At 43.9% G+C, this 24,974-nt stretch overlaps 1 protein-coding gene across 28 annotated transcripts in view; it reads left to right on the top strand.

The window, feature by feature from the left end:
* FNBP1 (formin binding protein 1) overlaps positions 1–24,497 on the top strand; it is a 94,622-nt gene extending 70,125 nt beyond the window's left edge. For 2 of the 28 annotated variants that reach the window (XM_066562790.1, XM_066562772.1), the window contains exons 10-20: positions 120–146; positions 531–713; positions 5,315–5,401; positions 8,554–8,568; positions 8,717–8,752; positions 12,569–12,678; positions 14,378–14,510; positions 15,472–15,593; positions 15,918–16,057; positions 16,817–16,975; positions 19,207–20,512. In XM_066562790.1, coding sequence (XP_066418887.1) covers positions 120–146; positions 531–713; positions 5,315–5,401; positions 8,554–8,568; positions 8,717–8,752; positions 12,569–12,678; positions 14,378–14,510; positions 15,472–15,593; positions 15,918–16,057; positions 16,817–16,975; positions 19,207–19,241 — 1,047 coding nt within the window. In that variant the 3' untranslated portion in view covers positions 19,242–20,512. Of the gene's footprint in view, positions 1–119; positions 147–530; positions 714–5,314; positions 5,402–8,553; positions 8,569–8,716; positions 8,753–12,568; positions 12,679–14,377; positions 14,511–15,471; positions 15,594–15,917; positions 16,058–16,816; positions 16,996–19,206; positions 20,513–21,419 lie in introns of those variants that run through there. The other 26 variants (XM_066562774.1, XM_066562782.1, XM_066562776.1 and 23 more) reach the window with 26 other exon arrangements.
* The last annotated feature ends 477 nt before the right edge of the window (positions 24,498–24,974 follow it).

The raw sequence follows: 24,974 nt of genomic DNA, 5'->3' as shown, positions 1-24,974 counted from the left end.
AACACAACCAGGACTGACTCCTGAGCAAATTCGTAGAGTGATCTGTACAAGTGAAGTGTGATGCACGTTGCTGAGGTATGATTTGGAAGCAGGAAGGAATGTGGTTTGTTGTTTTCCAGATAATAGAAACGCTACTGGGCACTAAGGTACCTTCCTTATCTGATCCATTTAAATTCAGGTATTTGAAAGCTCTATCCATATGCATTATTGCAGCTGTCCACAGAGCAGAACAGGGCAATTTATGGGGATAGTGCTGCATGGAAGAGTCTGCATGAGCTTCCTTCAAAATACTTTTGTGTTACTCTTCTGTTGCATCACTTACTAATACTTTCATTTATCACAACTCTTCATTTAACACGACTCTTAACTACTGCTTTCTCCCCTCTTTTAAACCATGGCCTTTAATATTTAATTATTTAATTGGTTTTTTCTCTGGATTTCAAATATTGGTTTTGATGCTTATTTTCGTTTTGTGTTTTATCTTTTTATTTTGGTTTTTATTCTGTCACTTCTCCATCTCTTATACGTAGCTTATGTCCCTTTTAACATCCCCCCATCAGCCCCCTCCTCCTCCCCCTGCCTCTGCCTCACCCTCTGCTGTTCCCAACGGCCCCCAGTCTCCCAAGCAGCAAAAGGAACCCCTCTCCCATCGCTTCAACGAGTTCATGACCTCCAAACCCAAAATCCACTGCTTCAGGAGCCTAAAGCGTGGGGTAAGTTCTCCTCTGGATACCTCTCTCTCTTTTTCTCTCTCTCTTTTCTTTCTTGCGCTTTTATTGCACGTTCTGTTATGTAAAAACTTTTGTTTTGTGAACGGTTCCATTGTGTTTTATCACAACATGCAGACAAATCCAAGGGTTCTCAACATATCAAGCCATTTGTAGTCAAAACCCCCACAATGAAACCACAAAAAGTACATTCCCTGGTGGGAATTACAAATCTGGGTGAGTGGGGAAGGAGGAGCTGAACATTGAGTAATGCTCATGTAAGAAGTCAAAGTCTTTAGTTTTTCTCTCTGCAGCGTGGGTTCAGCTCAATGTCTGTGTTAGAAGAGTAAATTAGGAGGGGTTCTAGGAGATAATAGTTGTGATTTCAGTTGGTAAAAGCTCAGTCTGGAATGATGTGACATTGTCACTGGAGCAGTGGGAACTTTGTTCCAGTCACTCATCTCGTGGTTCAGGTGCTGCAGTGTTAGTTTGTGTAGGAACTCTGAGTATTGACATAAAAACTGGTGGGAGGAGGAAGGTGAACTGATTCTGGGTGGGAACAAAGCCTTTCCATGGCCCAGGTGTGCTTTAAGCCAGGGCTGCCAGGTCAGGGGAGACTGGGACACAATTCCCATCACCACAATCACAGTTTAAACTCATATTCTATGTGCAAAAGCTTTATTGGTGCAGTATGCAAGCTCCAAATGACAGAGGAGAGGTTCTGAAGGAGCAGGATTTGGGATTCCCTGCCAGCAGCTGCAGTGTGTCAGTGCTGGTTTAAGCATTGTGTGGTGGAAAGATGCTGAAAGTCTCTAGGGCTGATCTGGGGATTCTCTTGGGTTTAGGTCACACTGGACCCACATTTTGTGACATAACACCACTGTTCCAAGCTCAGTGTCCCTGTCTCCTTTGCTGCTGATAAACCTCAGGCCATATTTCCTTCTTTTCCAGGTCAGCTGCTGTTCCTGTTGCTGACAGCAGCTGTGGTTATATTCATAAATCAATGTTGAAGTGTTTGTCTGGAATTAAATCCTCTCATTGGTGGTCTTCATAAGTAGTAAATTAAATGTTAGGTCCCTGAGATAAAATTTGCCCTTTTTCAAACAAAATAAGACTTTGTCTTCCACACATGGCATGATTTGTACTGAAAATTTGCTGCCAGAGCATGGCTTTGCCTCCTAGGTGAAACCCTTAGAATTATTTTCTCCTGTAAAAATTACAGGAAGGAGACAGAAATGTTCAGTATTTTAAATGTTTTTTAGAGCAGACAGTAACAGTGAGGAAGTGACTACTTAGAAAAGCCCAAATTCTGCTCCAGGCACTCATTTAGGTCTGAGGACTGGAGCTGTATAAAAGCAGAGATGATTTCCATGGGGAACTTCAGTGGTTGGTTACAAAGAACTGAGAGCAGTGCTGTAAACAATGCACTGTCTCATCTGGTTGCAGAAAGAAGAGTCAAAAATAAAGATGTTTTAAACAGTTTCAGTTCTTTGCTAGGAAATTGCCATTTAATGGGACACTCAGAACACAAAAAATCCCATTTCCTCCCATCCCTGTTTCACTGGGGAAGTGGGAAGTTTCTAAGCTGTCCAAAGATGAGTTCTGAACATGTCCCTCTTACCTCAGTTGCAATTTGGCTCAGAGCATCTTTTCTCAGTGGTTTTATCAGGTGGAGACAGACTTTCAGTTCTGCTTGTGCAGCAGCAGAGCTGAGGGTGTGCTGGGTGGTGGCACCACTCCAGGAGTGGCAGCTGGAGCCCTCCTTGTCCTGGGCAGTGCTGGCTCACTTTGGGGTGAAGGCACTGCTGGAGGTCAGGGGGTGTGTGGCCATCTAATGCTCCACAGTGGCATTCAGAGAACAGAATGTTGAAATGGCTATTTCCTACTTGACTTGAAAATACTGGTTTGTAGTTCCATGAGCACTTCACCAGTTTGTATTTCAAATGTATGAATCCCTACTGACTGATTGCTTGGCCATATAGGCAATTATAACTAATTGCTTTTCACAGTTCCTGAAGGAAGGCCATTATTTTATGTATTAAATAGCTAAGAAATCCAAACACAGAATTAAGAATTCTGCATGCCATATTGTTTTAAATCCTTTGTGTGAAAGGCAAAGTAATGAGAACAATGTCCTATGGTCTTCTCTGGAACCCCTCAAATTTCTGCTGACACATTCATTGAGAATAAGCAAGGAAGGGCTATTGCTAAATCTTCATTTAAACCTTTCACTGTGTTCTTTTGCTATTTCATTTCCTTCCCCTCTCAGCTACCAGGATGTTTGTGTGTAAATACTTTTCCTGCCTGACTCATCCTGAGGATTTGGAGTCCAGTGTTCAGATCATCATCTCTCATCCCAGAGGGATGAACTCAGGCCCCTTGGATCATTTAGAGATATGGAGGAGGAGAGGCTGAAACCTCTGGCAACTTACTCTGTCTCATTTGGAGACTTGTCAAATTTACATTTTAGAGCTCCTTGGTGATTTGTATTTTACAAATGGTCAGACTAAGAGATCATCCAAGTGCCATATGACCTTCAAAAATAAAATCATTCTAACCAGGCAAAAAGAAAATCAAGAGCCACCCACAAATCCTTTAAATTTATCAGGTGAAAAAGAAGAACATTTGATCTGTACATCAGGGAAGCAGCATTTTGGAAGGTCATGCAGGGAGCAGCAGGGTAGCACAGTGTAACAGGAGTTGGGACTCTGGATCATTTCATTGCTCTGAATTGTCTCTGCACTGCTGGGTTTGTTCCTTGGCAGAATTCCACTCCAGACACCTTCAGTGAAGGTGCCCACAAGGCTCTTTAAGTCTTATTTTAGAGTATTCAGCCAAATTGCCAAGCAGGTGCTCCCTGGATTTCTTGATAACCTGAGCTCTCAAATCCTACAAAGCCAGGGGAAAAAGTTTACTTCAGGAAAAATGGGATCACACTCCTTTATTGCAGTGTCTTAAGGAATAAGGAAAAGAAAAGCAACTATTTGACATGAGCAAGTCCTGAGACTGTAGCAGGATAAATTCCAGCAGCAGGAATTGCACATTGTAATTGATCCTTGAAACACAACACAGGAATGGATTCCATGCAACTCCTCCATGAAATCTGGGAGATCACGACGTGTCTGGAGAGGGAGAGTGTTTTAGCAATTTCCTTTTAAAATTTTGGTTTAGCATCTTAGGTTGCATTTGGCAAAATCACTGGCGACTGTTAAAACACATTATATAATTAGCTATGATATGTTCTATGCCCAGTCTGGTTTTAATTTTGCTTCCAAACCAAAAATCCAATGAATCTTGTTTTCATGGAAGGAAACAGATGCCTGAACAATTCACAACAGATGCAAGGTTAATGTGGAGGCACCAATACCAGTATCAGTGGTCACTGCCAATATGAAATCCTAGTCTGTTAAAAAAAATTAAATATTTAGGTGCTGACTCTTGTCAGTGTCTATGGTTTTCTAATCACATTTTTGAATTTCCCTCAAAGCTTTTTTCATCTTACCCCAGCAGCAGAAATGTCCATTATAGAGAATACCATAAAACTGTTAGAGCACTTATTATGGATCAGAGCTAGGAGAAGGGGAAAACTGTCATACATTTTTTGTGTTTTTTCTAATAACTGCTTTAAAAGACACTATAAAATTAGTGTAGCACTTCAAATCAACTTCATCTCTTTAGGGAAGTTAAAGCCAGAAGAGCACAAAGAAAGAGGAACCAGTTACATAACTTATAATTTCATTTATGCTTGCTCTGCTTTTTCTAATTCCATTTTGAGGACAAAGGAAACTCGGTATTCTGCTGGTTGGTATTAATTTTGTGTTCTTTAATTTTATTGCTGCAGCAGCAGTAACATCAGCACCATTTTTTAAAAGAGCAATCCTCCAAACTAACAACATCCAGGGGTAGAACTTACACCTTTGAATGACTCCGTGTGCACTGGACTTGGCTTCCCTCCCTCTCCTCAGAGCCTGGGAAGGGGCTGAGCAGGGAGGATGGTCTGGGAGCTGGGGCAGACATTGCTGCCAGTATCCAAGTTCCATAAAGCACAAGGAGGAAATTTTGTGGTTTCCTTTCTAGTGGAAGTTGTTGACTTCATTACAATGTGATTTTATTTCCATTGCACCCGTTGCTGTGTCCCTCCCTGCCCGTCTCCTCTGACACTCTGTGCACTCCTGTCCCTCAACACCCAGCTCTGGATCTGCCCCACTGTTCAGTACTTTGTTGTTCTGTGAGCATGCAGAGGCAGCAAGCAAACCACCCCTTGTGCAGCCTGCTCTGTTCCCTGCCCTGGGAACACTTGTTCCAAAGTCTCTCTCTGTGCCATGACCGGGGCTTTTTGGTGGGTGGGGTCATTAAATCCATGGTTTGTTCTAGCACTAAGAGAGATGCCTTCTGACCTTGGTATTTAAAAAAGCATTTAAAAATACCATGTTTTCTGATCTCTCTGAGCGTGCTGAACTCTTAATATCCACCTGGCTCCCAGGAGGCTCCCACTTTGAGGGCAGTCAAACACCACAGCTGCCTTTTGCTGTAGAAGCAGTGAACACAGAGGTGCCGTGCTCATCCCCGGTGTAACCAATGTGTGTTTTCTCTTGCTGACTCACCAGCAGACACAGTCTTTGTATATTCACAAAGAACTCATGAAGAGGACTTTAGGGACACCCACGTGTGCCGTTGAGGCTAGGGAATATGTTGTAAGTCTGAGTATGGTGTGATCAGCCCATACTGTTGCTGCACAGTCGCTAACCCCACTTACAACGCCGGCCCCAGTGTGCTGTGGGAATGTGCTTTGGCAAAGAGCCAAGGAAAATTTGGTGGGAGGCAAGTGGCAGCTTACAGTGTGATGTGCAGGAAAGATAATGTCTGCTAGTCCTGGAAATGCTGAAATTGGCACAATTAAAATAGCTGGACCTGTGAAATTCAAGGTGTTGCAAACAGGTTCTGCACATTTATTTTAAATGATTGAATGAATGCAGTCTTGAGCATCACGAGCCCTGATGGACAGGAATTCTGTGCCTTGGTTGTGAAGCATTCCCTAGAGCCTTTGGAAGCTTCTGTGAGCTGTCTATAATGATGATAATTCATGGAATCAAGATATGTGACCTCTAAATCTGCTACTTGGACAAAGCAGAGTATGGGGAGATTGTTACAGGGCCACTTAAAAAAACAAAAAAACCCAAAAAAAACCAAAGAAAAGAAAATTACCTCTTGGTTGTATGTATGGAAGTCCAGTGATTTATTTCAACCCTGTTTTCTGTAAGTGAGGTTAGTGGCCGTGACTGTCCAATAACACATGGACCTGCTGGCTTTCATGCTCTCATGTGTTATTGAAGCTTGTGGCTCTTAGACTCTTCATTATTTTCCCTGCAAGACTAAGCTAGGCTTGGTTTAAATTGACAGCTTGAAACACATTTGCTCATTTCAAGGAAATGTAACTTACTTGATCATTCGGGGGGAAAATGCCTTTGTTCTCCCAGGAGCTGTGAGCAAGTTTCTAGCTGTGAAAAGCCAACAGAATGGGCAAAAGTAGTTATGTAGTGTTTAATGCAGATTTATTTTCAATCTGCTTATATTTGTTTATAGAAACTGAATCACTGTCACGTAAAATTACCAATAAATTTCAGAAATGGAAAACTGTGAACATGACTTATTTCAGCATTTCATTGTTTCCAGCCTATGAACTGCTTTATTTATACTGGTTATAACAATCCCTGATGTACTATTTGGAAATGCTATTAATAAGTTCTCTATTTTTGTCATACTTAACAGCAAAAGAATTGGGCATACAGTGTCTGTAATCCCTTTCAAATTTGCTGAATTTGCAGCAAAAGAATAGCCTTGATGCAGATGATTCTCCGCAGTATTTAGTGCCTTTAGAGTGAGTAGTGTTTAGCCACTAGAGCATGTAGCATACATTTGTGCCTTTTCTTAGAGTGCTTCATAGGTAAATATTTATTCTGCACCATGAGTCTTGTCTGTATCTATGTACAAGAATCTCAATTTGTGCTGATCATGTCTATGCTAAAGTTCACAGGAGTGCTAAAGCAATGATGCAAACACAAGCTGCCTACGCTGAATTTCTTCAGACCATTCTTTCTCCTTCTATGATTGCTCTCTCCAAGGGATTGGTTTTGTTTGCTTTATTTTTTTAATGGCCTCTTTAGCTCAGAGGGTGAATTTCTCCATGGCACTGTGATTATATTATCATGTGTTTGTTCCCTAATGGACTGGACTGCAGAGGGAAGTGTCACTGCTGCCTTGTCACTGAAGGGTCAGTTCACATGCAGCATTTCACTGTTATTTCAAGATCATTTCTTTTCCTTGAATGGCTGGCATGTGTTGCTGTAAAAATCCTGGTAACTAATGGGAATTGTTATTTTGGGGGGGAAAAAAAAGTGTATTTCTTAAATCAGCTGCCCACAAGAGGTGTGGAGCCCTTATTTTAAATCCAATCCTAATGAACTGTGTTTTTGTTAGAAATGGAGCATCTGTTTGAGAACACATTGCCAGGAGCTGTTGGTAGTGACAGAGAACTGAATGGAAAGAGGTTCCCAAGTCTGGCAGCACAAATCCTTGCCTGGAGAGAGGCATTTTCCAGCTTTTACCTTCCAGCTGTTGCTAACATGAAGTGTGTGCTTTTATGCACCTCAAGTTTGTTGGGTAGCTGGAGCATTTCACAACTGCCCCAAGAGCTGGCAGGGCAGCTCAGTGCCCCTTGCTGGAGGAGGAGGAGGAGGCTGGGTGGAGTTTGGATTCTCCTTTTCTATCTGGCTTTAGATCCTGAGCAGCAGCTCACTTGTGCTTGGCACAACACTGAGCACTGTCAGTCCCCCTTATCTCTTGGAAATCCTCTGAACTGCAGCTGTTCTGTCATTTTGCAATGATGGAAGAGGCTTTGGGAATTCTGGTGGTTGTGTGCCCAGGCACAGTTGTTCACCTGGGAGTTCCTGGGGCACGTGCCCAGAGCTGTGTGTGCAGGTGAGGCAGGGCAGATGCTGCTCCATGGGCACACGCTGCTTTCAGTCTTGCTTTCCCAGAGTAACTAAAGGATAATATTTGGGCTCTGTCCCAGGAAATGTGGTAACTTCTGAAGAATTAGATCATGTATATCATTTAAGGAGGTTGAATAATGTCTTACCATGCTGTCATAGAACCAATTTGGTGTCAAGAGAATAGATGGTTTTTTTTTTCCTCCTCCTTGGGCTTGACCTTGTCCGACTATGGCCAAAGTACGTTTGAGTCTGAGTATTTATTTCTGAATTGTCCAAGAATGTGAAATGGCTTTCTGTGCCTGCCTGGGCAGCACTCTGCAGTCCACAGGGACAGTCCAGGGGTGTTATCCTTTGGCTGTAGCCAAGAACCAGGCATTCCCTGGAGGTCCATGGTGCCGGGTGCTGTGGGAGCTGCTCCTCTCCTCTCCACTGAGGTTTGGCTCAGGGCTGACCCCCCCAGAGCCCTTCCATGAAGGGGCTGATGCATTTCAGCACATTTTTGATCTAAAGTGACACCCATGCATTTGCCAGCTGGGAGTTTTTCCCACCTCAGTGCTGTGATGGGAACTCCCAGGGTTGTTGGTGTAGCTGTTGTCAGTCAGTCCAGGTCTGATCTCACCTGTGCCCAGGTCCAGCATTCCCATTCCCATTTCTGGCCAGGTCATGGCAGCTGCCCAAGCCCATCTTGTGAACTTTTGCACAGATCTGTTAGTGTGACCCATTTTGCCTTCCAACAGCAAGGGGATTGTGTCATTTTATTGTAACATCAACCTCAAAAAGTTCCTCTTCTACTGATGCATTGTTGTTTTTTCTCTCTCTCCCCCCACCCTGTATCTCTCCAATTTTACATGAAGCTTTCTCTCAAGCTGGTAAGCACATTTACAGCATGCCTGTCCTGTGTTTTAATCACAATTTCCTGTGTGTGTTTAATGTGCACTGTGCCACATGTGACATGCCACTGAAATTAACTGTTAAATTTGTTTCTTCTTTGTGTTTGCTTTTTTTGGCATTTATCAGATAAATCTGAATACACAGGTCTGGAGTCTAATAGAGGTGATCAGAATTCAGTCTTCTAATAAGCTGCTAAAAAATTAACTCTAATATATAGTTTAGTTTTCACTTTTATAATCTAGGGCTATGAAAATGTAGAAAAACAGTATTGAGCAATTCTGATACTGTATAAATATACATTAAAACATTAAAAGAAGGGGAAAAATAAAATAAAGGTGTCTGTGCTTGCTGGACTTTTTCCAGAGAGCCATGCATATCTTTCTGTGTAAAGTAGCTGCAAAGTTTGCTTTCCATGTCCAGTATTACTGGAAATCTGCATCATTATCACCTACATTTTACAGCCCTATGTAGTTCTTCAGAATAACCAATAATGACATTAATTTAAGTTCTGTAAACCTTAACCTTAACAAGGTTAACTCAATCTGATTTGACTTTGCAAACTGAGAGATATGAGTTTGTGTGAATCCTAAATTCCATCTTGGATGCAGCTGGGAAGGTTACTTGAACTATGGTAAGATAAAGATGTTACTGAGCTGGAAAGGGAAAGGGGGAACAGAGCTGGGAATGCAAATTACTGCTGAACTCCATGCACAAGGAATTGTTTTGCTTGAGACACTCCACACCTTGTTGTGTCCCACAGCTTGGCCACATTCCTTTGGCCCTGGAGAGCCCCTCAGCAGCAGAATGTGCCTGGTTTGCTGCCCCACCTTGTGCAAACACACGAGGGCTGCAGCCAGTGAGGGCATCTGGGGACCTCAGGGGATCCACAGGGGCACCTAAGCTGTGTCAGCTTCCAGGTTCTCTTATTCCTCACCAGTTTGTGCCTTTGGGTGCTCTTTCCCTTCCCTGTGAGGGTGGGCAGGCCCTGGCACAGGGTGCCCAGAGCAGCTGTGGCTGCCCCTGCATCCCTGGCAGTGCCCATGGCCAGGTTGGACGGGGTTTGGAGCCATCTGGGATAGTGGAACATGTCCCTGCCCATGGCAGGGGGTTGGAACAAGATGAGCTTGAAGATCCCCTCCAACACAAACTGTTCTGGGATTCTACATTTATCTTGTGCTTGGACACATCATTGTGGGCCTCTTCTGCTCATGGCAGCTCAGAGCTGGGCCTGGTGCATCCCTGGCAATTTTGGGTCCTGCTGCTGCTCTGGCAGCACAGTGACTTTCTTGGGCTCCTTTAGCAAGGTTGCTTCTCACTGAAGACCTGTGGTGGGTCTGAGGAATGATGGGAGTGCCTGGAATATGTGCAAACCTTCTTTTGGCCATTGCCAAGCCACTGTCCTGGGAGGCCACTGCATTTATAGCAGATTTCCACTCCTTTTCTTGGTCACAGTGCTAGTGTGCTCTGTAGCTGAGTTAAGCCTTTGCATGTAGGAATAAATCCTCCAAAAATGGCTGACATAGCCTTTCCCTGGGAATTGCAGAAATTGGAAAGATGTGCAGGGAGGGCTGAGATCCATTTTCCCCTCAGATGGAGAAAAGCAGCTTTTTTAAATCTCCTCTTGGATCCTCACTATGCAGGAACCAAAACTGGAGCTGAAAAAGCTCATGTTCTCACATGTAGCTTCAGTCCAGAGCGGGGCCTGGACTAACACAAGCTCTGTTTTCACAGTCCTTCATCTTGGGACAGTTTGAATCCTAACTCAATCTCTTTCTGCAAGGACACCTTGTGAGCAGCACACCAGAAATAGCACAGCTTTCCCCTCACCTCACTGCTGCAGCATTTCTAAAAGCGTAGGCAATGTCCACAGCTTGAGAGGTAGCCCAGGTGTGTTTGTGCTTGAGAGCATGAAATGTGCCCAGCATGTGCAAAAACTGCTCTTGACTCTCCTTTTTGGAGCAGGGGCTCCAGCTTCTGGTAGGAAATTCCTGAGCACAGCCTAAAGCTGGAGTGAGGTCACCTCCCAGCCTTGGGTGGCAGCTCCATGCAACTCCTGCCTTGGTCTGAAGCATTGTGAGCCAGGCTGCTGGATTTAGCCCAGCTTAGAACTCTTCAATCAACTTGAAGAATCAAAAATGAGATACCAAAATGATGCTTTTCCAAATTTCACTCTATCTGCTGCATTGTGCTAATGTACAGCTGGGGATATTTTCAAGCCTGTCTCTTCTGCTTAGAAGTGAGGAGGAGATGTCAGAATGTTATCTAGACTTTCCTGTAAGTGCTTGTTTGTTTACAAAGCTGCCTCCAGATGCTTTGCCTTAAGAATATGTGTTTGACTTTAGTGTAGATTATCCATAAAATAGATTGAATCACTCTCATATCTGTTGTGATGTGGGAGTTCCTGTCAAGAAAAATCTAAATGTTAAAGAATATATTAAAATAGATCTCTCCTCTACCAGGCACATCAAGTAATGTAAGCACTGGTAGGACTCCATGTGGGGAAAGTTTCAGAATCAGCATAACTTTCTTAGTAATTTGTCTTAAATTTGCTTTCTCATTGTCTCACAAATGGAATTTTAAGTATTATTGCAGAGATAGTCAAGGCTTCGTTAGAAGCACATGCCATCTTTGGCTGACAATCAGTACAGCAGCAGTGTCCTCAGGCCTGCTCTGTGACTTTGGGCTGGCCACTCCAGAGGAGAAGGTGACCTGTGTGTGGCTGTCCTCCAGCCCTCTGACACCCCAGACCTTGGTTTTGAACAGCAGCTGCAGGAGAAAGTCACAGAGTCCCAGCACATTCAGTACAGAGCCAAGGTCTAATGAGCAGCTTGTGTGTCCAAATCCCTCTCCTCAGAGAGAAATTTGGAGTTTTAGCAGATGATGGCCCAGCTCACAGGCTCTCAGTGAGCTGAGGGACCACTGAGTTTGGTTACTCAGCTTTGTGGTTTTACCCCTCTATCTCCCACATTTCCCCTCAGAAATGGGACAGAGAATGAGCAGAAGCCAAAACAAACAAAACCTGCCCAAATTCAAGCTCATGCACAAGAACCTCACTCCCTTATGGTGCAACTAATCAGTATTAATGTGTTCAGTATAGCCCACCCAATCTGCCTCCATTGCCTTCTGGCAAGACAAAAATAGGTGTTACTGTGAAGAAAAGAGTGTGGATGTATTTTATGTGTCATCTATCTGCTATATCAAATGGAGGCAATCAAGAGGAGACATAGCAGAAGGCAGAAAAGGGGTTTTCAAGCAGAATCACACAAAGGTAACCACTGTGGTCTTCACATTTTATTTTGTTTCCTTTGGTTATAATTTCAAACTGACTGATTCCATGGCTTTGATATAACTTCTGGTTTTTATGTGAGTACAAGTGAGAGAGGAAAAACTGAGAGACTTTGGCGTGGAATGTGGACCCTGGAAAGTAAGCAGCATGTTTTTTAAATTGCAGAGTCCAGTGGGGAATGCCTCTGCTAGCTTGGTGTGCTCAGGAGAGCCCTGACATAAATGAACTGTGTTGGATCAGCAGTCAGTCAGCAGTGCACAGAAGTACAACTGAGGCATGGGAATAAAAGCCAGGAACTGCTTTTATAGGAATGCTCTTTGTAGCTGAGTGAAAGAAGGCAGGAAGGATCAGCTTTCCACGAGAAGGGAATGCTGTTAAAAAAAAATTGATGATAAAACTGTAGAAAAATATAATTTCTCATTTTTGCTGTTGAATTCTGGAATTCTCCAGCTGATCTTCCATTAGCCACTGTTAGGGAAGCAGGATGTTCCTGGGATCATTTTGAGGGCATCCAGATTCCTCACCATTCAGGGACTGATAACACACTACAAACAAGAACAATGCTTCAGACCACTGTGATTTTGCACAGGTTTTTGTGAGCTGCTTTCAAAATGCAATCCCAAAGGATTCTTTCAGACTCTGATTGTTAATTTATTTCCTTATCCCCCCACCCTCCATTCCACTCTGTGCAGGGAGCAGGCCCAGAAGACTTCAGCAATCTCCCACCCGAGCAAAGAAGGAAGAAGCTTCAGCAGAAGGTCGATGAACTAAACAGGGACATTCAGAAAGAGATGGATTCAAGGTGAGTCAAACCCCTCCAATGAAAAGTGAAATTGCACTGAGCAGAGCCCTTGTGTGGGATGGATGTGGGTACATCCCAGCAGGAGAGGCTGTTTTGAGATGATGGCATCATCCAAAGTCAGATCTGTAGCTCAGATTTCCTGGAAGATAATGACTCCTGTGCTTCTGTGAATGCTTTTTCTACAAGGCTGCATTTATCATTCTGGTTGAGAATAAGGCTATTTTAGCTACACACTTTTAATTGATTCTGGCAGCCTGTATTTGTGCTTTGTGTTTGTTCACATTCTGTAGTTGCATTAAAGATTCAGTGTGTTTTGTTTGTGAGACACAGAACTTTTCTTCCCTGGAGGATTTCAAGACTGGTCTCTTCCTAAATACTGCTTTGCATTTGTACACATGTGCCTACATTTTGTGTCAGCTTGCTTTCAAGAACCTATTTATTTTGCCTACTAACCCAGAATTTCTCCTTTATATTTTCTATCATGGATAAGAGAAGAAAATTGCACATGGTTATATGATTTCTCATTGCTTTATTTTTTTCTTCTGTGGTAACTTAGGTTTGCCTTTGTGCAGGTTTTTCTTTCTGTTCTGTATTGATTCTGAGGTAACCCAACATTAAATCAGATATGGAATTGCAGCAGAGTGAAGTTTAAATGAAGACAGTTTATGATGGAGAAAATAGCACCAGCAGTTAAATAAGAGTTAAACAAACAGTAATAATTGTGAGTCATATGTTTGCAACATTGTCCCTTAGGGCTTCAGGCACAGAGCAGTCCCACTTCCTTGCCACCCACTCTTTTTCCCAGTTTCCACACACACAAGGCAAAGGCACAGGATTGCAATTGTCAGGAGTTTGGTGGGAAACTCTAAAGCATAAAGAGTGTTAACTTGAGCTGTGGGACTCTCATTAACCTCTCCCCCACCAGCTAATGCTTAGAGAAAATCTGAATAGTTGTGCCTAAAACCAGCCACAATTCCATTTTCAGATCTGAAATGTCCATCAGCAGCTGAGAGGAGCTGCCCTGGGACTCGGCTGGACGCGGGGTCACATTTTGTAGCCTCAAGTCCATCTGTCTGTCCCTGTGCTGTGGCAAACACAAACCATCTGCAGCCAGCTTCCTTTTAAGCAGTGTGAAACAAATAAATATCTTTCAGATTATTTGGGTTGCTAAAGACAAGCTGCAACAGGCAGGGTGAGAATTTCTTGTTTGCCCTCCGTTGCTGTTATTGATACATCTTTGTTCCACTTTCTCAACTGGAGGTCAGCCCATGATGGATGATAATGATTCAACTGTTTGTCCATGCCCTGAAAACTGGGAAGATATTAGTCTAGGAAGTTGGAGCTGTCATAGATTGCAATGGTTGTGAGATTTATTATTATTATTTTCCCCAGGGGAGCAAGTAGGTACTGTTGTAGTACATAAAAAACCATGTCAGGCTAAAAATCAATATCAAATATCTTCTTACGTTGTAGGTAACTCACTGGTTTTTATCTCTAACAATGTAAATTCTCTTCTGGCAAATAATTTTACTGGTTTTTTTCAATGGCTGGTTCTATACAGGGCAAAAGCCCCATCTGGGTGTTGTCAGTTCCCTTTGTAACAGCTTAGGTTGAACCTCAGAGTGAAAAACAGACAGTTTACTAAAGGCATTTACCCCCAGCTGCACTAAATGTGTTTGGTTTTTGTTGTGCCCCTCAGAGATGCCTTAACAAAGATGAAAGATGTGTACATCAAGAACCCCCAGATGGGAGATGCAGCGAGCGTGGACCACAGATTGGCAGAGCTGGGGCAGAACATTGAAAAGCTGCGATTAGAAGTTCAGAAATTCGAGGTATGAGAAGAGATATTTCAATTAAAAGCAGCTCAGCAAATGCTCAGGTCTGAGCAGGGCCTTCCTGGCTTTTCCAGATGTTTTGATGCACTTTGGTGTGTGAGGGCAAGGGCTATGTGATCACTTGCATTAATAGGGGTCTTTGAGCTGATTTGTGTAACACAAACATGAACATCTCCTGTGGCAGTCAGCCCACAGTTAAATTTGCCACAGGAAACAAATTGTGCTAAGTGAAGGTGAAGAGAAAATGTAGTGCTCTCTGGACTGCCCAGAGGGCTTCAGATGCTTATTTAATTAATTAAATAGATTGAAGCATCATGTTACAGACCTCTGTGGAAAATCAGAGTGACATAAATGCAAAGCACCATTTAGAGACTAACAGCAAGACAGAAGCCATCAGATGAAATATGTTTTGAGGAGTAGTCTGCCATGAACAGGAAGCTGCTCCGTGATATAAAATCTCCAGAACAGAAGGGGAGTGTTTGGAATATATGAAGCCCATTATAATTACATGAGAAGGATTAGACAGCTGAGAAAAGACTTCACTTTCTACATTATGCTTTGAACATAAACAGATACAGCCCATTAATTTCAGATGTGGTTTTACTATCCATTGCTTTCCTACCCGTTTGAAACCAGTGGCTCTTTCATTCTCCCCAGCTTTTGTTCTTGTGCATTCAGCAGTTGCTGAGTTTCTGGTGTTACTCAGACTGCTCTAAGCAGCCACACATCATTTTACTGGATTGTGATGGGAGCAGCATCATCTCCCGCTGGCTGTTACCTGCTTCTCTCTCAGGGTGTTTCCAGGACCCAGTGCCAAGAAACAGTTACATTTTCAATAAGATTGAATAACTCAAAGGAAAACGTGAACATGCTTACAAACCAGTCTGTGCTCTATAGCCCGGGTGTCAGGAGTGCCCCAGCAGGGTGAGCACTGTCTGTCTGTCCGTCTGTCCGGCAGGGCTGGCTGGCAGAGGTGGAGGGGCGGCTGCCGGCACGGAGCGAGCAGTCCCGGCGCCAGAGCGGGGTCTACGAGGCACAGAACGCATCGGGAGTGAACAGCTGTGCCCAGGACAGGGAGAGGTACAGTATCTGAACGGGCTGGGGCTCAGCAGAGCCTCTGCAGGCACAGCCAGGGCTCTGCAGCCTCCTCTTGCCTCAAATTGCTGCTTTCTGTGATGAGCTGTGTGACAGCCCCCTTGCTCACTGCTGTGAGCCAGTGCGTTTTTACAGCTTTTAATGGTAAAAATGAGGGTTCTCACTTATCTTAGCTAGCTCCAAGCAAGCTCTGGAATCACTGAGCTGCTCCAGCTGGAGTTGCTCCCCTTGCCCCAAGCCTGGTGACCGAGTGGTTCTCTCTGCTGCTGAGGTTGGTTGCTATAGTTGCTGTGTTTTTCCTCTCTTGAGCAGCCCCGATGGCAGTTACACAGAAGAGCAAAGCCAGGAGACTGAGATGAAAGTACCTGCAACAGACTTTGATGATGAGTTTGATGATGAAGAACCACTACCCACCATAGGAACGTGTAAAGCTCTCTATACATTTGAAGGTATCGCTCAAACTTTACCCTCATTTCTCTGACTGTGACCGTGTTCACAGGGGTCCCAGGATGAGGGAAGAGATGAGGATCTGACTCCATGTTTCAGAAGGCTTGATTTATTATTTTATGATATATTAAAACTATACTAAAAGAATAGAAGAAAGGATTTCATCAGAAGGCTAGCTAAGAATAGAAAAAGAAGGAATGATAACAAAGGTTTGTGGCTCAGACGGAAAGTCCGAGCCAGCTGGACTGTGATTGGCCATTAATTAGAAACAACCACATGAGACCAATCCCAGATGCACCTGTTGCATTCCACAGCAGCAGATAACCATTGGTTACATTTTGTTCCTGAGGCCTCTCAGCTTCTCAGGAGAAAAAAATCGTATGGAAAGGACTTTTCAGAAAATATCATGGCTACACTCTGACTGGGGTTTTTCAAGTTTATATGCCAAGGGCAAGTGGGAAACCTTCATTAAACCTTAAATAGCCAAAGGGCAAGTGAGGATCTGGTGTGATTCTGCAGAAAGGCACCAAGACAGGGATTTTTCTCCTGTTGCACAGGAACTCTACAACTCTACAGAAAGAACCAAAACTCTGCTGTCAGGGTCACATTTCTGGTTCTTTATGTACACGCTGCTGCCTCCTGAATCACAAGCTTCTGTTCTTGCTACCAGTGATGCACCAAAAGCTGTGTCCACCCATGGTCTGAGTTACTGATTCCTGCTGTGCAGCACAGCCTGAAGTGCCTGTTGCTGTGTGTTTCAGGTCAGAATGAAGGAACAATCTCTGTAGCAGAAGGAGAGATGCTCTATGTCATAGAAGAAGACAAAGGGGACGGGTGGACACGGATCCGAAGGAACGAAGATGAGGAGGGCTATGTCCCCACGTCCTATGTTGAAGTCTATTTGGACAAAAATGCCAAAGGTGCTATGACCTATATTTAATGCTATTATTATTGTTTTATTTGCTTTCACAGAGATAAACCAAGCCTGAAGCTGCTCTGTGTTGCAGATAGAGCCTTTTAAGAGTCTGTACAATGCCACCAAGTGCATTATTCCGTACGTGGACTAATCATGGCTTGTTGTACTGCAAAATGTGCTTTTCTTGCTCAGAGAAGGGTAGTGTGGGGGACTTCTAAAAGCAGAGGGGAAATGCAGCCTTGCCTGGACAGTGTTTGCTCAAGTGTCACTGCCATTGCACGCCCAGCCTAGTGCAGGAAGCACAAAGCCCTTTGGGATCCTTCAGGCTCTCCTCAGAAACCCAGGTGACATCTCAGACTGTTTGTCCCAAAGTCACTCAGTGGAACTTTATGGAGGGAATATTTAGACTGCTGGTTTGTGTCTGTGTGGGAGCTTTACAGAGCCTGTTGTGTTCTGGGGACCTTTTGGATTGAAAACTGGTGGTAATTTAGTTTAGTGTGTGTGGAAGGGGAAGGAGAGATCTTACCAAACCCCCTCTACACAGCACTCTGTGGTCCCTGATAAATGGGTAAAACATTGAGAAAGCTCCTCTGTTCTTTCCCACCTTGCTACATTTCAGATGTATTTGCTGTTGCAGATGACCAGAACTAATGGTTTAATCTTTTGCTTACTTGACATCAATGGAGACATTCAGAGTTTGGACTCTGTAAGCTGCTGTTTGTTGCTTTTAATTCCTCCCAAATGTTTTGTGTAAGGAAGCAGTGCTGCAGGGCAGACCTGGCTGGAGTAAATGCCAGTGCTGAACACCTGGTAGTGGGATACATTGAGAAATCAAAAGATTTTAGCCCTGTTTCAAATCAGGATGTGAGAATTCCATTGTGTTAAATAATTTGTGTTTATTCAGCCACTTAATCCTTCAGATTATTGTGTTTCCTAGACTTGAGAGTTCTTGGTATGAAACAAGTGGCCTCATCTAAGTCAAAAGCAAACTGAACCATTTTCTTTGGGGTTTATGGGCAACAGGAAGAGAGGACTAGGACTGTACCCATAAACCAGCACTGAAACCTGGGCAGTTCAGAGTTGGGTTGGGTGTTAATCAGTGCAGTGCCTTGTCTGGGCCTTGTTTTATTTTGCCATGATACAGTAGTTTTATGTTCCTGTTGGCAAATACATGCTCAGCTGAGATGCAAAAGAGTGCAAAAAGTTTAGCCCCCTCTATTGGTTTTTATTGATCTGTGAAAGATGGATCATCCATTCCCCTTTATTGCCAGAACAAGGCTGAAGGATTGGAAATATGGAAACACAGACTGGTTTGGGTTGGAAGGGACCCTCTCATTCCAACCCTCTCCATCAGAGTAAAAACACAAACTGTGCCAGGGGTGAAGGCTGATACAGCTGCAGCCATGTCTGTAGCCACAATGGAGGCTTTTCAGATCATTTAAAGCTTTTCCATTAATTTTGCTGGATTTCAGGAACAAAATCAAACAGATCTGTGAATATCTAATGTATAGGAACAACAATGTTTACCTCTTTTATTTCTCAAGTCTCTGGTTTAAAAGAAAAGCTAAAAGAGAATGCTTCAAAGAATGCAGCATAAAGATTTGGAGGAAATGCTGCTGTGTTTAAAAGGTGAACTTTGTTGCAAGCTGCAAATTGATTTTTAGGGTATTGGTAGAAGTGACTTGATTCAGGCCTTGAAATAGAAGCGATGACATTCCTGAAGACAATATTGTAAATACTAATGCAAACTTTGCAAACTTTAGTAATCCTTTCCTCTTTTTGGAAGGAAGGTTGAGCAGCTGGCGCCACAAAAGGCTGGTGGCAGAAGGGTGGGAGCTCATAGCAGTCCCTGTGACTGTCCCAGCCAACAGAGCCAGTCCCAGTCCTGGCTCAGCCTTTCCTGCCTGGCCAGGCTGTGTCTGTGCCATGAGCCAGGGGCAGCTCAGTGCCACTGCTCAGTGCTCTCTGAGAAGCTGCTTTTTCACTCAGCTGGAGCCTGTGTTGTCAGGGCTCTGCTGCAGAGCTGAGCTGAGCAGGACAGGTAAGTTGTGTGCTGCAGGTGCCCTCCTGATCACAGTCTTAGAGGAGCCAAGCTGGGTCTGTGCCCTGCCAGTCCCTGAGTGAGGGCTCCTGATGACATTTACAAGGGTGCCTCTGGTCAGAGAGTGTTGGCAAACCCTGTCACAAAAAGAACAGTAATGCCTATCTTGTTTTGCCTTTTTTTTTTTTTTCCAGATGTGCACAAACCACTTCAGAAAATCTCTGAGTAGGTTTGCATAGGCCTGTCCACCCTTTATTCTCCTGGTTTGCTGCTACGGTTGTTTTAAGAGCTCTGTTTGAGAAGGTTTTCTTTAGAAGAGATGAATGCACATGTCACATCTCCATCACTGAAAGACTTTGTTAGGTATCAGGCTGGCTCTGAAATGAAGGTGCTGCCCTGACTGTGTCCATTTAGTGCAAACAGCACTGTTGTCCTTCTGAATAGAAAGGAGAGCTGCAGGCTCTGCTCCCCTGGGATTCCTGCAGGAGGCTGTTCTGTGCACACCTGGGTGTAGCATCTTGCAGGGCTTTTCTGTACCTGTCTGGTGCTGAGAACTCAGACACAGGAACTGGTTGGGCCTTTCAGCTCGAGACCGAGCACCCTGTGTCACTGCCTATGGTACCTCATCATCTGCTTGGCAACAAAAATGTCTTTCACTGAGGGATGTTGTGAAATCCTGTGACACAAAATTCCTGCATGGAGTGCCCAGCTCTGTGCAAACCCTGCACTGCACCCAGCAGCAAGGCCACGTTCCCTTCCAGCCAAAGCCTGGCTGTTTGTGTGGGGGGCATGCAGGAGTGGAGGCTGCTTGGGGAGGTTGAACTTCTTGATAAAAACTATTTTGGAGCTGTGGGCTGATGAGCATTTTGGCTCCTGTTCCCCCTCATCTTTGATGATATCAGTGATTCCTTATGGGCAGCTCTGGCATTCCCAGTGCTGCAGCTCTGCTCTTTGCTGTAACCATCATGCAGAGCCTTGACTTATATAAATAAATAGGTAAAAGTTAACCATGCTGATGCACTTTTTATCTAGGATATATCTGATTATTTAATGCTTGCCAAATTATTTAGGAATTGGTAATTATAAACTGGACTGTGGCTTTTTAAAATCCTCTTGTTAAATACATGCCCTTAGTTCTCCCAGTATATAAAAAAAATTGTATATAACATAACTTAAAGACTAAAGTTACTTGAATTTGAATTGTTTTTATCCTTTTATATGTGTATAAATATAAATGGTTTTATAGGCTGTTCTTCTGCTTAACCCAGCTGTTTTGGTAACTGCTCAGTCCCTCTGATGTTGATAAGTGGTTTTGGTTACTCAGCTGCCTGCACCTGGACTTGCATAGAAGCTGCTGTTGTGTGTTAAGGTTTGTTCAATCTGGCCAGTGTGGTTGTCTTGTTTCTATTCTTATTTTTTAAAGAATCATCATCTGTCAGGAATCTCTTTATAGCTTGATGTACCATGGTGTCTTCTTCTAATAAACATTATATTTTCTCATTCCTGTGAGGTTTTGGTTTTTGAGTTTTTTTAATGACAGTAACTAGTAGATGGCAATGATTAGTGGCAAAAAATAGTGGCATTTAACTTTGCTAAGGGACAGCAAATGGCCCAGAGCTGCTTCTCACTCTCAGCACAAAAGAAATTCTTCTCAACAAAAATATTTTATTGTTGCTCTTTGGAAACTTCTTTGTGCTATCATTTGGAAGGATTTGATGGAAGTGGGTGCAAAGGGGGTGAGAAGGTTTTCCTGGTTTCTCAAATGCAAAGGAAGTTTGGACTCATCCTGTATTCCCTTGGATACAGCAGTTTGGGCCAAATCACGTCCTGGATTGTGGCTTCACTTGGCCAAAGGCAAAACTTGTCCTCAGCCCCCAGCCTGTGGGAACAGGCATGGCCAGAGGAGGCTTTGGAGGCTTGGGCTGCTTCACTGACCTGCATATTCCTGGCTTCCCTTGAGAAAGAAAGGCCTCTGCAGCCTGTGGTGGAAAGGAAAGCTCTGGATCCCTCTGCAAATTCTTTGATTTAATTTCCTGTTGTTGTTCAGTGTCACTGATGGTCTCTGGAGCTGTCACTTGAACAGATGCAGTGCTGCTTTGCTGACAGAAAATGAAAAAGCTGTTTGTTTGCTCAGTGGCACAAAGCAGGTGCTGGCAGGGTCCTGGCCCTGTGCTTTCCTCCCAGAGCACAGCAGAATCCCAGGGATGCTCATCCCAGGCTGGAGGGAAGGGCTGAGGGTGCAAGGTTTCTGTCTGAGTCAGGAGCCTTCCTAAGCCCCGTAACCCAGTAGATGCTTCATTGCTTTATTCCTTTAACCTCCTGCAGGCAGAGCTGCTCTTAAGGGACCCCATTTCCCCCAGCCTCTTTCTAATCCAGTCTCTTTCTTTTTGTCTTTCTTATGTTTTAGATTCCTAAAGGTGTTTGTGCTGGTGCAAGAACCTCGGGGCGAGCTTGTCACAGAAGGAGAAACAAAATGGTCTGTTTACCCTGCAGGCAGTTAAAACACACCCATGGAAAGCCAGACTCCCACTCTTGTCTGGAGTTCCCACTTGAAAAATTCAGACCTAAATTCCATCCCAGTACCATTCAGATGCTTGCTCTTTTCCATGGCATGCTACTTGTGACTCGGATTTCCTTATCAGCCTCTCCCACTCTTCTGCCAGCCTGGCACAGCCCCTCTGTCAAACATAACACACACTTCTCCCAGCCCAGTCCCTCCCAACTTCTGTCAGAGATCTGCTGGCTGCCCTTGGACAGCCAGAGAGTCCCAAGCATGTTCTGGTCTGTCTTCTGTCCCCTTGTCCCTCAGTCCATCTGGATGTGCACACTGGTCCATCAGCATTCACGTGGTGCCTTCAGTGCCAGACCTGCAGGTTCCTCTCACCAGAGAGCCTGGGAAGGAGGTGGAAAACCTCCCTGGGCAGTGTCACAGCAGCTGGACTGGGCTCTCAATCTGTCACTATTAAATCTGATCCACATGCATCATTCAACATTCTGCCTTCCCCAAAAGGTCACTAATACTTGTCAGCCTTTATTTCTTTTTTCCAAATCCAGGCTGATGCTCATTCCAGGTATTAAACCCCTCTGACCCTGCTGTTTCCTGAAACCCTTCAAGCTCACGTATGTACTTGTTTTCCTGCTCGTTCTGTCTGCCCCCTCCTGTGTCCCTGCTGTTCCTCACACACACACAGACACACACAGACACAGACAGTGGCATTTTGGTTGGCAGCCCTTGCTGCTGCTGCTCACAGCCCAGTTTGGCTCTGGTTTCAGCCTGCATGCTCGCCCTGTTGCCTTGCCTGCGCCCACCTTCCTCAGGGTCACGTTATTTTGTGGCTCGTGGTTTAATCTCTCTGCAGTTTTCTTTTGGTTGGTTTGTTTTTCAGCATTTCAGACCTGCCTTCTCTTTTTTGCATGACCTCCTGTGCGTTCTCATCAGTTCATGTTGGAATAACAGAGTTTTTTTAGATAAATAAAAGAGGAAAGAAAAAAAAAAAAGAAACTGCACTGTTTCCTTCTCCCATCTTGTCATGGACTGGACCTGGACCCAGCAGCCAGACAGGAATTGTGGCCACCCTGTTCTCACATGCTTTGGTTTGAAGCAGAAGTAGGATAAGTGATTCTGCACTTTATCATGTCATACAGTGGTAAGAGAACTACAATATCTCCAAAAACCACATGATCTGGACTTCAGCTGCCTAACAAAGGGTTAATTCCCTCTCTAAACTTCTACAAACTTCTATATTCTAACTTGGTTTCCCCTGAATTGTTACCATTGCTTGGGTTTTGCAGTCATGGACATGTTTGAGCCCTCCAAGAATCAGTTGCCACTAAATAGCTCCTGAGGGCCAAATTAATTCATGGATCCATGCCTTGTTTGGGGGAATCTTCTGGCTCCAGTCCAGCTCCAGCATATGCTGTACAATCCCCACAAGTTGAGAAATGTTACATGGAAGCCACTCTGGGCAGTGACCCCAAAATGAAACCTCTCAGGGTTTGTTTGCAGGCAGGTGGGTGTTGTTCTGCTGCCTGCTGGGCTGTCCTGCAGGGTCAGCACATCAAAACACAGCCCAGAATCTCAGTCTCTGTGTTGGGGATGAGGTGATTTTTGAGCTGGGTTATGTGTGGTGTTCATAGTTCTGTCCCTTTCTCTCCATTTAAGATGCCAACTTTTGTTTTTACCAAGTCCCTTGGTGCTACAGTACATCCTGTAGCTGTTGTGTGATGGTGCTTAAGAGTTGCCAGCATGAACCAGCAGAAGGTTTGTGATTTAAACCCAACCCAAATGTGCTGAGCACAGGCAGCACCAATGCTGGGGCTGTTCTGCTGCAGCACTGGAGGGTCAGAACCCATAAATCACTGCCTTACCCCTGCTGCTGCTGTGCTCACTGAGCTGTTCAGATCAAGAGCAGAATGGGATCCCCCTGGTTGGCACCTGTGGCTTTGTGGTCTCCACTGCCAGGGGATCTAAAGGGTTGAACAATTAACAGGTGTGCAAAAATATCCTTAAAATATTTTTAGCTGCAGTATTTTTATTCTCGTGTCCAATGCACTGTTGAATCAGCAGCTAAGAATTCACTTTCACCTATTGTTGTGCCAGCTATGTAAAAACTAGATCAAAGTTTGCTTTTCTATATTTAATCTGGGTGGACAGTATATTATTGTCAGCCTCTGTGGAACATTGGAACAATTGCAATGTCTGTGTTTCGAAATTGTGCTGTAGAAGGAGCATTAGCTTTAGCTGACTGATTGATTCCTGAAGTTTTAATAAAAGACCATGTATGGAGTTTTTATAAACTTGGCAAGTAGTTCCCAAAAGCCTGGATCTTAAAACTTATTTAAGGAATAGTCACAGTCATATCTCATAGTCTGCACATGTTTATTCTGCTGCTGTTATTCAGGGTAATGAATAATTTTTGTAGAATTTACCTTTGGCAAATGCTGAAGAACTAAATATGTGACTGGTTTATAAAAACTCTGCTTGGATTTACTAATCTTGCCCAGCAGCGTGGACTGTACATCCTATGAAATGTCATGATCCCCAGCAAAAGTCTCTAATGCCCTTTCTTAACACCTGTAAATAGAGAAGAAACATATTTACTGATACTCAAAGTTGTGTTTAATGCTGAGTATTTTTCAGAAGTTCATTTAGTTTGATGCATATTGTTCTTTGGTTTTTTGCTTTCCTGCCCGAAATGACAGAAGACCTAAAAGAAGCCAAATTCTATTTTAACATGATGATGTCGAGCACTTTTTTATTTGTATATGTGTGTGTATGTGTGTTTGAGCACTGATCTCGAGATCTTGGTGGCATCTCAGTGTTGTGATTTCATTGCCAATGTAAAAGGTTCTGGTGTTGCCCATTCATTTCTGGAGACAGAATTCAATCAAATAAAGTGCTTCCATTTGAAAGCGAATATTGACCTTGTAGCAATGAAACAAAGTCATCTGCATATTTAAATAAACATTTAATTCCAGAAATACAGTTTCACTGGACCCTTTTGATCAGCCAGACAGGAAGAAAAATGGATTTGTTGCTTTTTCCCCCCAACAGAAGCGTTGGTGCCTCTTTGCTGGGGCTCTCGGGGCTGTTGAGGTGCAGCCATTGCTCTCCAGGAGCTGCTGCTTCCCTCATGTGTCCAGTGGAGAGTGGGAATTTGAATTTGCCTGTGGCTGCTGCTTCAGCCACAGAGAAATTCAGGCTAAAACTCCCCAGAGCTGCTCTCTTACTCGTCATTATTCTTCCTGACTCTGGGGTGGATTTGGGTTTTGCTTCCAGCTGTAAAATGTACATGGAACAAGTGGCTCAACACATTCCAGTGTGGTGCTGTTCCTGGTTCTCTCCTCAGAAAAGTGAGGACACATTTTCACCTGTGGTACCTGTTGGTTTTGCTTTTGTATTTTATTTTATATTATTTCTTACTGGAATTTTCAGGAGTAATAATTTAGCTCTGTCTGTACC

This window comes from Molothrus aeneus, chromosome 19 (assembly GCF_037042795.1).
Source record: "Molothrus aeneus isolate 106 chromosome 19, BPBGC_Maene_1.0, whole genome shotgun sequence".
Taxonomy (NCBI): Eukaryota; Metazoa; Chordata; class Aves; order Passeriformes; family Icteridae; genus Molothrus; species Molothrus aeneus.
This window is presented reverse-complemented; position numbering and strand designations above follow the sequence as displayed.